The sequence below is a fragment of the Brachyhypopomus gauderio genome, unplaced genomic scaffold, assembly GCF_052324685.1.
Source record: "Brachyhypopomus gauderio isolate BG-103 unplaced genomic scaffold, BGAUD_0.2 sc76, whole genome shotgun sequence".
NCBI lineage: Eukaryota > Metazoa > Chordata > Actinopteri > Gymnotiformes > Hypopomidae > Brachyhypopomus > Brachyhypopomus gauderio.
Genome location: NW_027506897.1, coordinates 812,501 through 827,954, shown reverse-complemented (window position 1 = coordinate 827,954; position 15,454 = coordinate 812,501). Strand labels below are relative to the sequence as shown.

The 15,454-nt window shown below is 42.8% G+C and overlaps 1 protein-coding gene across 3 annotated transcripts in view; it reads left to right on the top strand.

The window, feature by feature from the left end:
- LOC143491500 (NACHT, LRR and PYD domains-containing protein 12-like) overlaps positions 1-15,454 on the top strand; it is a 204,458-nt gene that overhangs the window by 172,198 nt on the left and 16,806 nt on the right. For 2 of the 3 annotated variants that reach the window (XM_076990561.1, XM_076990560.1), the window contains exons 2-4: positions 976-1,127; positions 5,053-5,127; positions 13,709-15,454. The exon at positions 13,709-15,454 is cut by the window's right edge and continues 13 nt beyond it. The exons of the other annotated variant lie outside the window; for it this stretch is intronic. In XM_076990561.1, coding sequence (XP_076846676.1) covers positions 1,007-1,127; positions 5,053-5,127; positions 13,709-15,454 — 1,942 coding nt within the window. In that variant the 5' untranslated portion in view covers positions 976-1,006. The remainder of the gene's footprint in view (positions 1-975; positions 1,128-5,052; positions 5,128-13,708) is intronic. 3 annotated transcript variants of the gene reach the window in all.

Sequence of the window (15,454 nt, the reverse complement as noted above, 5' to 3'; positions counted from 1 at the left end):
CTAATGAGGAGTTATACCATCATCAATGGGGAGGAGCTAATGAGGACAGTTATACCATCATCAGTAGGGGAGGAGCTAATGGAGAGGTACACCATTATCAGTAGGGGAGGAGCTAATGAGGAGAGTTATACCATCATCAGTAGGGGAGGAGCTAATGAGGAGAGATATACCATCATCATTAGGGGAGGAGCTAATGAAGTGTCATCAGTAAATTTATTTACCAGTTCAGTTTTCTTTTCAGTACTTTTACATTAAAAAGATTACTGTAAACATAATTTGATGGGTTCTGAATTACTGTATTCATATGTGAACCTTTATTATGGGATTGAACTGTGTACTAATAATATTAGCCTGCTCACAGCCAACCATTTACAAACATATCCTTTATTTTGTCACGTAGGGCTACGCCCCCTCTCCTTGCTGTCACTCCGGGTTCCCTTGTGTCTGCGTTTACTTGCCCGTTGATCCCGCCCTGCTCGTCTGTTGCCCCGCCTTCCCATTGTCTTCCACGCCCATGTCATCAGTGCTGTCACCTGGTCCTAGTTTAGTTCTGTGTATAATAGTCCCTGTGTCTCCCATGTCTGTATCGGTCTTTTTGTTCTCTCTGTTGTTTTCCTGTTCGCCATGTTGCTGCCGTTCAGTGAGTCCTCCTTGTTGTGTTTTGCCATGTCTGTCCGTTTTTTGTGTTCTGATTGCCTGCCTGATGTGACCCCTGCCTGCTACTACGACTCTGCCTTTGGAATTTCCTTGAATAAATCTCGCTCTCCTCAGCGTTTGTGTCCGCCTCCGTGTTCTGCCTCGCGCAGATCGTTACATATTTTTTAAAATTATTTTATTCAAAAATTATTATACTATTCAAATAATAAAATAAACAAACTGTGAGACACACTGACCTGTGTCATACTCTGGGTGGTGCTGTTTCACACATGTGAAACACTAACTTATTTAATGCCATCCTCATATGTTGATGTTTAGTGGTGTTGGTGAAGTAACGTCTGATTAGAAGATGGAGGGATCTACTCCAGTCCAGACCAACATCACAGCTCAGACAGGAGGGAACGTCTGTGCTCCTCAGCTCCATGGGAATCAGTTTCATGGACCAGTGAACATGAACATTACATATGGAGGTAAGAGATGAATCTGAATGTTGAGATGATCAGAGACCACAGTTAATATTTATTTATAATTACTGGGTTTATATATATATGAAGGTCATGAATACAATTCTCACAGTTGTAAATCTTCTTTGTAAGATCATTATCAGCTGTTTGGTATCATTGATTAATCAGACTCCTGACTTTAATTTTACAAAATGATTAAAACACAACAGGAGAACTAACAGTTGTACGCTAAACGGGAACTCGAAGAACATAAGAATACAAAACAACCACAAGACGAAAAACCAACAAGCACTAAGACAGAATAGACATAAAGAATAAAACACTTGATACTACGAACACTAAAGCAGACAGACAAACTAGCAATTGTAACGAATCAGACTCGTGAGGCATGTTAGGATCCATGTGCGGGTCAAGGTTTAATAAGGACAATCCAGAAACGTAGTCGTACAGGCAGGGGTCGAGTAATCCAGATAACAGAGGAGATGTCAAAGGTAAGGCAAAGGCAACGTCGAAAGAACCAGGCAGAATCATACACAAAGAGACTAACGAGATAAAGGCTTGGTATGCAGACTAAGAAAGAACTGCAATACTTCACAATGAGCAAGGGGGCTGGCAGTGTTAAATACGCTTCACAATCAAGTGTAATGACAGACAGCTGGTACGCTCTAGAACTCAGGTGAGTCAGACCTCTGGTGGCGAGATCGGGGAGTGCAGGACCTGACAGCAATGATACACGTACTCAACAAAACATGGACTAGGGAAGTTCAACCATAGAACAACATGGACACGTGCACTAGCACTAACCAGAACATAGAACAACATGGACACATGCACTAGCGCTAACCGCACAGGGGTAGAGGGCGGGGTCAGACGTGACATACAAATCACCACACAGGGGGAGAGGGCGGGGCCAGACGTGACACATGAAAGCACCACACAGGGGTAGAGGGCGGGGCCAGACGTGACTGATTCTTTTCATTCATTTTGTTAATTAACAAATAAACTATTAACTAGGGATGCACCGATACCACTTTTTCCTTACCGATACCGATACCAGCTTTTCGGGTATCTGCCGATACAGAGTACCGATACCGATACCAACTCTGACTTAAATTTACTGGTTAACTGTACATTAAAAAGTTTCAAAGCTATGAAAAAATAAATTGCCACAATGCAGAAACATGTGCAAGAAGGAAAGCATAATCTCGCTATGCTTCACAGCTTTTTAATTGTTTCAATTCAATTCAAATTTAAACAAGTTGCTTAAACTAAATAAGTGCTAACATAAAAGTATGCAAACAAAAAAATTCTATGTAAAAAAAGGTTTGAGCTGCTTGGTTATTTGCATGCAACAAAGCCACAAATTTTGAGAAAAAAAAAGTGTACAAACAAAAGGTGCAGCAAGTTCAATTTAAACAAACATAAGTGGAGCTTTTGTGCATAAACATGGCTTAGCTTTACTTTAGCATCAATTTAAGGTTTTTCTTGAGAAAAAGCAGCATTTCTGCTCTTTCTGCAAGTATCCTGTTCCTTTGTTCATTCACAACAAGTGAGGCTGCACTGAAGAGCCTTTCACTCTCAGTACTACTGCATGGGGCACTGAGGAAGCTGACAGCCTGGGTATTCAGTAAAGGAAACTGGGTTTGGCTAGTTCTCCAGCACTCCAATGGATTGGTTGACCGAGACACTGTTGGCTCAGAAAGATAGATGTGGACCTCGTCTGTAGCACTCATGCTTGTTTGGCTGGATTTTGGTTCATTCTGCTGCCGGATTTCATCAAATAAGCCACCAAGACAGCTTTTTTTCTGACTCCCAGCATCTAGACGTGGGTTCTTCTGAACTGGCTCAGCTGAGGCAGCTGCAGGACTTTTTTCTTCCATCTTCTCAACCATTTGTGTCAAAGCAATCTTTGCCTTTTGCAAGGAGTCTGAATTTGTGAAATACCTACAACAAATAAGCTTTATCAGCTGATAACCATTCAAAGACAGCAAGTATGGTTTTGTAGCAATATTTTCTTTCTGCTTAATTAAGGTAGGTTTATATATTCAAAACAATAGTATAGCTGGCCTACCTAATTTATTACATCTATTTTGTAAATATTATATAAATCAGTACGCCCATACAAATGACAATTTGAATTAACATATTAAAACTGTTATCCATAGCCCTATATCTAGATTATATATTGGGCAAAAATAGTATATGACTCCAAAACGTGGTAAAAACCGACCTGTCTTTGTATCTCGAATCCAGCAGAGTTGCAAATGAGTACAGTGGCTCTTCCTCAACCGTGCTAAATCTTGAGTTAACCGCATCCAGTAAGGTGCTTTTCATCGTTTTTATTCCTTGGTCGGCATTCGTTTCTTTGCGGAGAAGGCGTCGAAGTACAGTAACAGCGGGGATTACGTCTGCAGCTAATGCAGTCGAAGAGCTGAGCTCACGTGTCAATTCCTCAAACGGCTCTAGAACAGCGAGTGTTTTCTCGAGCAGCCCCCACTGATTAGCAGTCAGTGTGGCGGGCAGATCATGGTCAGCTGCATAAGCACACAGTGGTCGCTTCTGTTGAATCAAACTTTGGACCATGTAAAATGTACTGTTCCACCTGGTATGTACATCTTGCTGTAGTCGTTTAATAGGTAAATTCAGGTCAGCCTGAATATCCTCCAGACGGGAATATGCCAACGGAGAGTGTTTAAAATGACCAACGATTTTCCTCCCGCTAGCCAGTGCATCACAAACGCTACGTTGTGACAAGAGACCTTCGTGCACAACGAGGTTTAGCGAGTGGGCAACACAACCTAAACTAGGTAGCCCCAAATCATTCATGGCCTTTACCATGTTCTTGGCATTGTCTCTCAACACTACATGGACACGGTTCTTCGGAATATTCCATTCCTTCAGCATATCCTCGAAAGTTGCCGCGATAGCCTCAGCAGTGTGTGAGCCGCGGAATGGCTTGGCTTGCAGAACTGCGCTTTTCAACGTGAAACCCGCATCCACCCACGAAGCAGTCAAACTTAATAAGGTCATCGGACACACGTCTGAACTCCATATGTCTGAGGTAAAGCTAATCATAGGGACATCTTTCAAGCTCTCCTTCACATGTTCATAGACTCGGGTGTACAGCTGCGGTAGAGCCGTCTCAGTAAGGTAGCGCCGATTAGGCAAGTTGTACCTTGGCTCTAACTGTTCAATTAGTCGTCGAAAACCTATATTATCAACGACTGATAAGGGCTGGTCATCCAACGCGACAAATTCAACCAGTTTCTCTGTTATTGCTTTCGCTTTGACACTGTCAGGTGGGTATTTGTCACGTCTGTGAAACGCACATTCTAAGGATTGCTGCTGACCTGTGCTAGCTTGCTTCTTTGAGCTTGCTTGGATGAAGTCGCTGTGTTCTTTGACGTGGTTTCGCTTTAAATGCTTAATTAAATTCGACGTATTGAAGTCTTTGGTGGTCGTGCCACCCCTCGAAATGCTGGCATTACAAATTTTGCAGCGGGCATTTTTGCTGCTGCCCGTCTCAACCGAGAAATACTCCCACACCGCGGACATGCCGTTGGCTTCAGTCAAGCGCCATTTAGTGGTGCGCATGCGCGTCAATAAGCTTCACCATATCGGCGCTCTCTATTGCCGATACCGATGCTTTGTGTAAGTGGCAGTATCGGTGCCGATACCGATACGGTATCGGTATCGGTGCAACTCTACTATTAACATCTATTTTTAAAGCATTCTTACTTTGCATTTCCCCCACACCTGCCCCAAAACTTATATAAACACATATATGTAGTATATAGTATACTATATATAGTGTTTTATATATAGTATATAAAAACAAATAAATACAGCAGTTCTCATAGCTGCAAATCCTCTTTTATACAAAGTTAATTATGTTAATAACGTTGGTATTTTCCACTGTTCTCTCCTCCAGTTCAGGAAAAGTCCAGTTCCAGCACCATCCCAGTTCAGACTGGAGGATCTTCAGGGAGTCCTGCACTCAGTGAAGGTCTGTTTATACATGTAACGTTTGGGCAAGGTAGGCTGGACACAAGTGTGGACTCTGAAGTAGTTTAATAACAAAACAACCAACACTACACAGAATATACTGACATAAAACAAAGACAAACCAAACAGTAACCAAATACACCAACTAACACTAAAGGAGAACATTAGTACACAGAACAGGGGAGACATAAAGACATTAAAGACATGGACCAGCAAGATTACACACAGCATCAAAATTAGTGGAACTTACAATAACCCACATAACAAAAGACTAAACACAGGACAAATACACTGAATAAAACACAGAACCAAACGAGACACACCTGAAAACAATGAGGAGGGGGTGGGGTTCAAGGTGGGGCATGAAGTCAGACACAATAAGGGACTTCAAAATAAAAGCACACAAAGAAGAGGGGTTGCCGTGGGGACCATGACAATACACATTACTGATTATGTAGTGAAGATCACATCTGAATATACAAATAACTGATTATGTACTGAAGATCACATCTGAATATATACGTCACTGATTATGTAGTGAAGATCACATCTGAATATACACATCACTGATTATGTACTGAAGATCACATCTGAATATACAAATAACTGATTATGTACTGAAGATCACATCTGAATATATACGTCACTGATTATGTAGTGAACATCACATCTGAATATACACATCACTGATTATGTACTGAAGATCACATCTGAATATCCACATCTCTGATATATTGAAGAAGATGCAAACACACAGGACACTTTACACAAGGGGTGTCCAGACTTTTTGTCCAGATTTGGTGAGGTGGACATGTGTTGGGGCCACACCCATTCAGCCTGGTATTCTGGGGAGGGGGACACAGTGTATAGTAAATCAAAATCGATTTTCGATTCAAAACGATTTTCGATTCAAAAAACGATTTGATTTATAAAAATCTGCTTCAGTTTATAAAATCTGCATGATCTACTACAGTCTGCTTTGCAAGACAGAATGATAAATACAGAAAATTAAGTGTCTTTCACATTTAATTAACAAAAATAAAGTGCTTTGGTAAAATAAAATGGTTTTTGTTGTTACCAAAATTCTTGAGCTTCATTTTGCGAGCTCTCAGGGCTGGCTCGGATGCAGTTCCCCCAGCCATTGCTAGGGGCACCAGAGTCAGTCCCAGACTAAACCGGCGTAACCATACACAGCCAGGTCCCTGCTTTCTCTGTGGTTGCTTATCGTTTAATGGTCTCACCACCTCTCTCTGTTATGCTTTCTCTTTACTTATTCGAGTATCTATCTCCTGCGTCGCTTCCTGACCCATCTCAAGTTTTCCCAATCCTGTATTTCTTCCTATCCGTTTTGCCTTTATTTTTGGGAAGGGTTTTATTTTGCTGCGGCGTTTTTTTTCCAGTTACTTCTGCTGGCGTCCTTGGTTTCGTTTTCGCGTTGCATTTATCCGCGCTGTTTTTTAGTTACTGTTGTTATTTTGTTTCTTCCTCGAATCTCACTACGGTTGAGTGATTTTTGACGTGTTGTATTTTCCGCGTTGTTTTTTGTTTCTATTTTTACTCCGTACCCTCACGGTTTTGGTTTCTATTCTTTTGCGCGTTGAGTCTGCCGCGTTGTTTTGTTTGTTTGTTCTGGGTTGCTGTGCGCGTTTCCCTCTCGCTAATACATTTGATAAGTGTCAAACGTCTTGATCTTGCGAGCCAGCACTTGGGTCCACCCTTCTCTATATTGTTTCTCACCCTTCTCTATATTAACGTTCCCGTGCTCACCGCGTACACACGCCTTACAAACGAGCTACTACCGTGTTTCCAGGGCCGGAGTGGGCCCCTTTTTCAGCCCGTGAGTTTCATGCCCAAATCCGGCCCAAAATTATTTTTCCCTCCCAATCGGCCCAAACTAGAGATTGATATGAGCCGGCCCATCGGGAATCCTCCAGAATCTCCCGATTAGCCACTCCGGCTCTGCGTGTTTCCATCCAAACCTTTTGAAAAAATAATGCGCAATTTCCAAGTTTCGGCAGAAAAAAATGCGAATTAAGCCTTGTTTCCATTCATTACAGTTATGCGAATAAACTTTAGATCACGTGAGAGGACGCCAAACAATAGTGATTTTTACATCCATCTGGCAGTTACGCATTTTTGCACGTTGAGGTTTTGAAACATTTTTTTTTTAAGTTAAATTCAATTTTTGCTCTCTCCAGAACTGCGAAAAACCCTTTTCCATCCAGTTTTTCCGAATTTTGGCGATGCAATAGTCTAACTTTTCCACCTCCTCCTAGCGTAAAAATCTTTTTGCGATATTTGGGGCTTTTTTTGAATTTTGGACCTTTTCCATCCAGCTTTTTTCATTTTTTTTTTTCAAAAACTCGGTGGATGGAAAACCCTCAGTTCGGTCTTCCCCGGCATTCGGTAAAAACCAAAATGAACCCATATTTTTGCCTTAAATGAAGACCGGACATGTTGAATATCTATTTCCTCCATCTGTTTTGAAACTTTTACGCACATGAGTGTGTCACAGAATCTGCTGCGTAAAGTCTGCGTAAAGTTTTGTAATTACGTAATGCGAGACTTCACCATGACTTAAAATTGATTTTGGGACATTTAAAATCGATTCTGAATCGTAGTAAATGAGAATCGATTTTTGATATATGAATCGATTTTTTGGCACACCTCTATATAGTATAGTATAGGGGTGGGCGATATAATATTGTTCACAAAAATACCGGTACATTTATTTATTCGATAGGATTTCGCTATATCGCGACATTAATAAGTCGGAAGAAGGAATGTGCTGGTGCTACAAGACCGCTGTGGTCGGTGTGAACTCTTGTCTCACGAGGAAGTCGCTGACAGGTTCTCCGTCTTCTTGTTTACATGCAGCTATTTTGGACGTGTTGATAGTGGCTGGGTGTGCAGCTTCCAGCCTTGTGACCAGGCGTCCTACCATCGCTCTGTAGGGCCTGTTTGGATCCTCCTGTCCAGCTGCTGGCGGTTCCCACTCAGTGTTGTGGAGATGGACGTCTCCCGGTGTCTGGTCTCGGTCTATCTTGTTTGACTGGATGACAAGACTGAACAAAATCTGTTAGTTCTTCGCTGGAGCGCTTACCTCCCATCTCTGTCGGTTTACCCAGGCCCACCGCCGCCTTCATGATGTCATCTCCTGTCCAGTGACGGTGGACCATGATGTCTCCTTCAGGGCCTGTGACCTCGACCATTGGGAAGGTCGTTGCGCACCCTGGGGTGGTCAGTTCAAGCATCACCTCCCCCTTTCTTTCTGCGGCAAGCTTCTCACGGCTTCTTGTGCGTGTTGCCACAAGATGATGTGTTGTGTTGTTGATGGGGTGATGTGTATGGGCTCACACCCCCTGCATGAGCCCCAACATCGCTCTTACCTTGTGCCCATAATGCTGCAGGAACAGTTCTGAGTTCCTCTTCCTCTCATTTTTTTTTTTTTTTTTCTGAGAGGGTAAGGGAGGCGGCTAAAAAATACCAAGGGGGTTAATCAGTTCCACTCCCCACCTGCAGGGGAGCCAGCACGGCGCCGGCTGCATCCACGCCCTCCTGCTAGGGCTAAACATGGTGTTCCTGCCAAGAACTCTCTCCCATTTGGTAATGTCAGACATCTCTGTCATCCATTCACCGACGTCCTGCTATTGTGGCTCCTCGCAAACGTTTGCTAGTGACACGTGTGGTTTAGATCGAGGAAATGAGAACAGGTCTTCCTGTTCTAATGTGGTTTGCACCATTGCCGCAGCCCACACGCAATCCCACACAATAGCAGTGACAACCAAGCAATCATGTTTTCCAACATCAAATTTATCCTCAAAACCTCTATCGGGGCCCTCACTCACATGCAGCGTGCAGTGCAGTGACCCCTACGGTCTCAACATCAAATCACCTGGCTACACACTTCACACATGAATTGTTCCCAACACTCTCCTCCTGCACTCTGCAGCTCATAAGCATACAGTGGAACTCCTGCTGATAACTGAACCGCAACACAGCTAACTCCCACTGCACAAACAACCCCTCAGGCCTGCTACTCAGGCCCAATTTATACATTAAGTCACAACCCATAACATACATTTAGCAGTTAAAATTAAAAATTCATGTTCAAATGTATTATTTCATTTACATCGGAGAGGCTTTTTTTTTTTCTTTGAATGGGTGGCACCACTATAAACCAAAAACTTTTATTTTAGTGCAGTTTACAGTCAGTGTTATTTTAGGCAGGCCCTGCGGCCCTACACTAATCTTCTGCAAGCATTGATAAATTAAATGATAATTTAAACCAGTTACTTTCCTTTTGTCGTCTTCCAGTGGTCCTGTACCGTCCAGCCTCTCCGCTGCCCGTCAATCTCTGAAAGTTCTGTTTCTCTGCTCAGCATTTTCTTCATTTTCAGGACAATCTCTTGCAAAGTGTCCCAGTTTTCCACAGTTGTAACATTCACCACCTCGTCCTCTGGGGTAATTCTCTCGTCTCCATCCACCTCGTCTTCTTCCTCTGACGCAGGTTATGCGTGCAGCGCGCAAAATAAACATGGCCAACAGCGGAGAGAGCAGCAGTGCTCACACTGTGAATGATTTAGTTCCTAAACGAGGAGCTACATCAGTAGTGTGGAAGTATTTCATGAACAGTTCACGTTCAAAGTTCACAATTTTAATTATGAACTAGTTCAAAGTTCAGTTCATTTTACTTTTTTTCATGAGATATTCAAATACTTTTTTCACGATTTGGCTGTTGCGCAATCAAGGGGCGGACACAAATGCGAAGTAGATAGTACAATCTCATTAGATTTTATTTCACATCTTGCATTTACAGATGACACGCGAGTGGACCGCGAATGACGTGGCATGATGAATAGAGAACTAACGCTTAATACACTAAAAGGCAGCGGAAATTACAAGGGCACAAAACTAGACCAAACACAAGAGTACAACTAATTGTTACATACACTGACATGAACAAACACACGGGAAGCAAGTAACGGCCATACATGAACATGGAGTCTAACAGAACATACATGTATTGCCAGGCACGATATCACGTTAGAGAACACGGAGACCAAACATGAACTGAAAACCTAAAACACTACGAACCTGAAAATGGAACAGAGACTTTAACCATACACAAACATGAAGCTAATCAAAACCACGAATCACAGATAAGGCGTGAATACCGTGCACATCCAACTAGGAAATAAAGAAGCTACAAGCTAGAAATCACTATACGTTCTTATACGTGCTATGCCTACCCCGCTCTGCTGCAATTCATCACAGGTAACGTCGTGCGGAAGCCAGTATGTTAACTATTCTCATGCGGACACTACGTTGCCCACAATGCATTGAGCACACAACGTCAAAACCATTTCTGTCTGGTGATGCATGATTTAAGCGGCACCAGCGAGAATACAGGAGGGAGGAACTTTCTCTCGTTGCGTTTCAAAATAGAAAACAGAAATCACTCAGTTTTCAATGGAAACAAATTCCAACGTTCATTTACAGTGATGTCTACCGTTCATGACACATAATGTGAAATAATTCACGTTCAAGTTATTAAAAAATGTGTTTCGTTCAGTTCAACGTTCACGAAAAAATGAGCGTGTTCAATGAACGTGTTCTTTTGAACTCGTTCACGCACAACACTGTGAATAGTGAATTTACTTGAGTTTCTCTTTTAACAACTTCCGCCCTGTCCTGCCACTCTTCTTTGCACAACTCATTTGGGACGTAGATTTGATTTATTACTGCCTCTTTGTTGTTACCTTTTGGGAAGAAAAAATATCGAGATATATATCGTATATCGCCATTCACCTAAAAAATATCGAGATATTATTTTTGCTCCATATCGCCCAGCCTTAGTATAGTATAGTATACAATGCCATTTTCTGGTGAAATATAAAATGCTACGGTCAACAGAGGCTGTGGGCTGGAAAATTTGAACGTGACCCACACTTTGGACAAAATCACACAGGACAGTGACACAATCACACAGGAGAGCAGAGCAAGCTTGAACAAAATCCTGGTGAGGACTTTTACTTTCTGAACCTGGATTATACAACTCTGCAGGAGAGTGCAATCACACAGGACACTGACACAATCACACAGGAGAGTGCAATCACACAGGAGACTGACAGCTACACAATCACACAGGAGACTGCAATCAATCTTGCATAATCATAGTCTATATACAGGAGTGGCCAACCCGCGGCTCGCGAGCCGCATGCGGCTCCCCAGCCGGTCCGCGGGCTCACCTGCACAAACGGGGCGACACACTGCTACATTTTCGTGGTACGCGGTTTGTTTACAAGCCTAGCGAGCCGCTAATACTTTTAAAACCGGCGTAGTGGAAAACACGAATTTGACTGTCTTCACAGCTAATAATTACACTCGCCAACACACAACAAATTACACTCACCACTCATGATGTGGCTCTTTGCCATAACAAAGTAACCAAAATGGCTCTTGGTCTCTGACGGGTTGGCCACCCCTGTCTATATAGATGCACTTAACAATATACTATATTGTTACGTCCTTTCTAGGCTCTAGGCCGTAACGGGGTGTGAAGGGGTGGAATATGGATGACACAGTGATCTAAGAAGATGTAAAGTATTGGTGTATTTACAAATTTTCACAAACAGAATATATTTACAGGACAAAGTGTACACAGGTACAAACGTCAGAAGTGACCCAGGCCAAAACAACTAACAAAAACCATACTAGAAAGAAACAGACATAATTATACTAACAGGGTGAAACAAAAGACAACACTACTCTGACTTCCTATATACAAAACAGATACAAACCCACAACCCAAACAAAATGGCAGCCACTTCCTACTCACCGTGTGCACACACAAACCACCAATATACATATATCTATATACACAACTCTATACAGTTATATCAAAGGAGCACGCAAATCCAAATCCAAATCACAAGGTCATACACAGTATATCAATATCTCAAAGTTCACAATCTCCAACAAGTTCGGCAAGGCTGAATCGCAACGGGGATCCTCTCATTTCCTCCTTATATACCAGGAAGCCAAGGGCGGAGACTTCATGTTCCCAGGGACATCAGGGATTCCTGGAGTGGAACATGGACTGGACTCCCTGTAACAGATAGGCTTCTCCCGAACACAAAAAGACAGGGTCATAACAATATGCACATACTATATATATGACTGAAGCACTCAGTCAAATGGGGGCGTGGTCACAATGGAAGCAGACGGGGTGTCATGACAACACAAGATCAAGCACTAAGCACTAGATCGACCCTTTTCCACCAATGAGGAACCAGAACTGCTCTAGTTTGTGAATCTAATTTGGAACCATTTGTTGTATTTCCACCAATAAAAAGGTTCTGGAACTGTAGATGTTTGATCCCAGCTGGGCGTGGGGAATGATTACAGACACGCCCATAACCTCAACCCCAAAACTCCTATTGAGGGATCAAACCATCACCCTCAGGGTGACCAAACCAGTGTGATACCAGCACAGAGAACCTCAACAACTAAAGATGTCAGTGGAAAGGGCTGACATGATTAAAACTGCTAAAAACGTCTCTTCCAACCAAGGAAGAATGATGAGAACTCAAGAGTGTGAAGACAGAACTCAAGACTGTAGAGAGGAGGAATAGAGGAGACTCAGCAGACAGCCCTTAAGATCTCTTTAACTAACACGGACCACCAGGGGGCCTGTGAGCTGCACTCCAGTGGGCTGGGTGACAGGTGTGGCTGATCTGTGTCTCCCTCTGGTGGCCAAAAATGGCTTAGCCCCAGCTGAGCTGTTGCATGTTACAAGCAATTTTGGATCAGACATCTTTGATTAGCATAGAAACACTTTAGTAAATCTGACTGGTTTGCATTATCTGACTGAAAAACAATAGACAAACAACACACTGTTCATACTTTATCTTCATAATAAAACACATTTGTTGAAGTATTTTACAGCCATTAGCACATACTGTTTAATCATATATCAATAAAAATAATTTAGAAGAGCCATCAGCATTTAAATGCTCGTAGAAGAATTATTTGTGAGAACATTATAGTTGCCACATTTCATGTCAATTGTGATTTGCACCGCAATCGAAATCTGTCTTCCGCAGTTACCCATCTGTGCAGTTAGAACACACACACACACACACACACACACACACACACACACACACACACACACACTAGTGATTACTAGGGGGGCTGTGGTACACACACACTAGTGATTACTAGGGGGGCTGTGGTACACACACACACACACACACACACACACTAGTGATTACTAGGGGGCTGTGGTGCACACATGTCCAGAGCGGTGGGCAGCCCTAGCCCAGCACCCAGGGAGCAGTTGGGGTTAGGTGTCTTGCTCAAGTCATGGCGTCAGGCCTGGGAATCAAACCCACGACCCTCTGGTCACAACCCACAATTCCCTAACCACCAGACCATGACCATATAGATTATTGATCTTGATGTCAAATAAATACATTTTTGCTATTTACTATCAGCATATCTGAAGGTGGCATAGTTCATGTGGGTTTAGTGCAAACAAATAAAATTACTGTCATCATGTGTTTCTGTTGTTTTAGAGATGATCTCTGGATATCAGCAAAAGCTCAAACGCAAACTACTGGAGAAATATAAAAAAATTAAAGGAATTTCAGATCATGGAAGCTCAATTCTTCTGAATGAGATCTTCACAGAGCTCTACATCACAGAGGGAGGGAGTGGAGACGTCAATAATGAACATGAGGTGAGACAGATTGAGACAGCATCCAGGAGACCAGCAACACAGGAGACACCCATCAAATGTAATGACCTCTTTAAAGACAAACCCATCAGAACAGTGCTGACTAAAGGAGTTGCTGGAATTGGTAAAACAGTCTCTGTGCAGAAGTTCATTCTGGACTGGGCTGAAGGAAGAGCCAATCAGGACGTCCACTTCATATTTCCACTTCCTTTTAGGGAGCTGAATTTGATGAAGGAGAAAAAGTTCAATCTGATGGATTTGCTTCATCACTTTTTCCCAGAAACAAAAACATTACAGTTAATAGACTGTGATGCTTATAAAGTCATTTTTATCTTTGATGGTCTGGATGAGTGTCGACTTCCTCTAGATTTCCATAACAATGAGAGTTTATCAGACATAACGAAGTCGACCTCAGTGGATGTGCTGCTGACAAACCTCATCATGAGGAATCTGCTTCTCTCTGCTCTCCTCTGGATAACCTCTCGACCAGCAGCAGCCAATCAGATCCCTCCTGAGTGTGTTGACCAGGTAACAGAGGTACGAGGGTTTAGTGACCCTCAGAAAGAGGAGTACTTCAGGAAGAGAATCAGTGATCAGATCCTGGCCAATAAAATCATCTCACACATGAAGTCATCAAGAAGTCTCTACATCATGTGCCACATTCCAGTCTTCTGTTGGATTGCAGCCACTGTTCTAGAGAGCATGTTGGGTGAAGCAGAGAGTGGAGAGATCCCCAAGACTCTGACTCAGATGTTCACACGCTTCCTAATCTTTAACATCAAACACAAGAACAGAAAGTACCATGGAAAAACTGACACTGATCCTCACCAGACTAGAAATATTGTTCTGGCACTGGGAAAACTGGCTTTCCAACAGCTGGAAAAGGGCAACCTGATCTTCTATGAGGAAGACCTGAGAGAGTGTGGCATTGATGTCAAAGAAGTGTCAGTGTACTCAGGAGTGTGTACCCAGATCTTCAGAAAGGAGTTTGAACTGGAGAATGTGTTCAGCTTTGTGCATCTGAGTGTTCAGGAGTTTCTGGCTGCTTTATATGCATTTCTCTCTTTCATCTCCAACAACACAAATGTGTTGAAACAGAAAAAATATACATTCTTTAAAAGATCAACAATGTCTGTCTTCCTTAAGAACGCAGTGGACAAGGCCTTACAGAGTGAGAATGGACACCTGGACCTTTTCCTCCGCTTCCTTCTGGGTCTCTCACTGGAGTCCAATCAGACTCTCTTACGAGGTCTACTGACACAGACAGGAAGCAGCTCTCACAGCACAGAGGAAACAGTCAAGTACATCAAGAAGAAGATCAGGAGGAAGCTCTCTCCAGAGAAATCCATCAATCTGTTCCACTGTCTGAATGAACTGAATGATCATTCTCTAGTGCAGGAAGTTCAAACATACCTGAACAGAGGAAGTGACCGTCGTCTCCATGGAGCTAAACTCTCTCCTGCTCAGTGGTCAGCTGTGGTGTTTGTGTTGCTGAACTCAGAAGAGGAGCTAGATGAGTTTGTCCTGAGGAAATATGAACCATCAGAGGAATGTCTACTGAGACTGATGCCAGTGGTCACAGCAT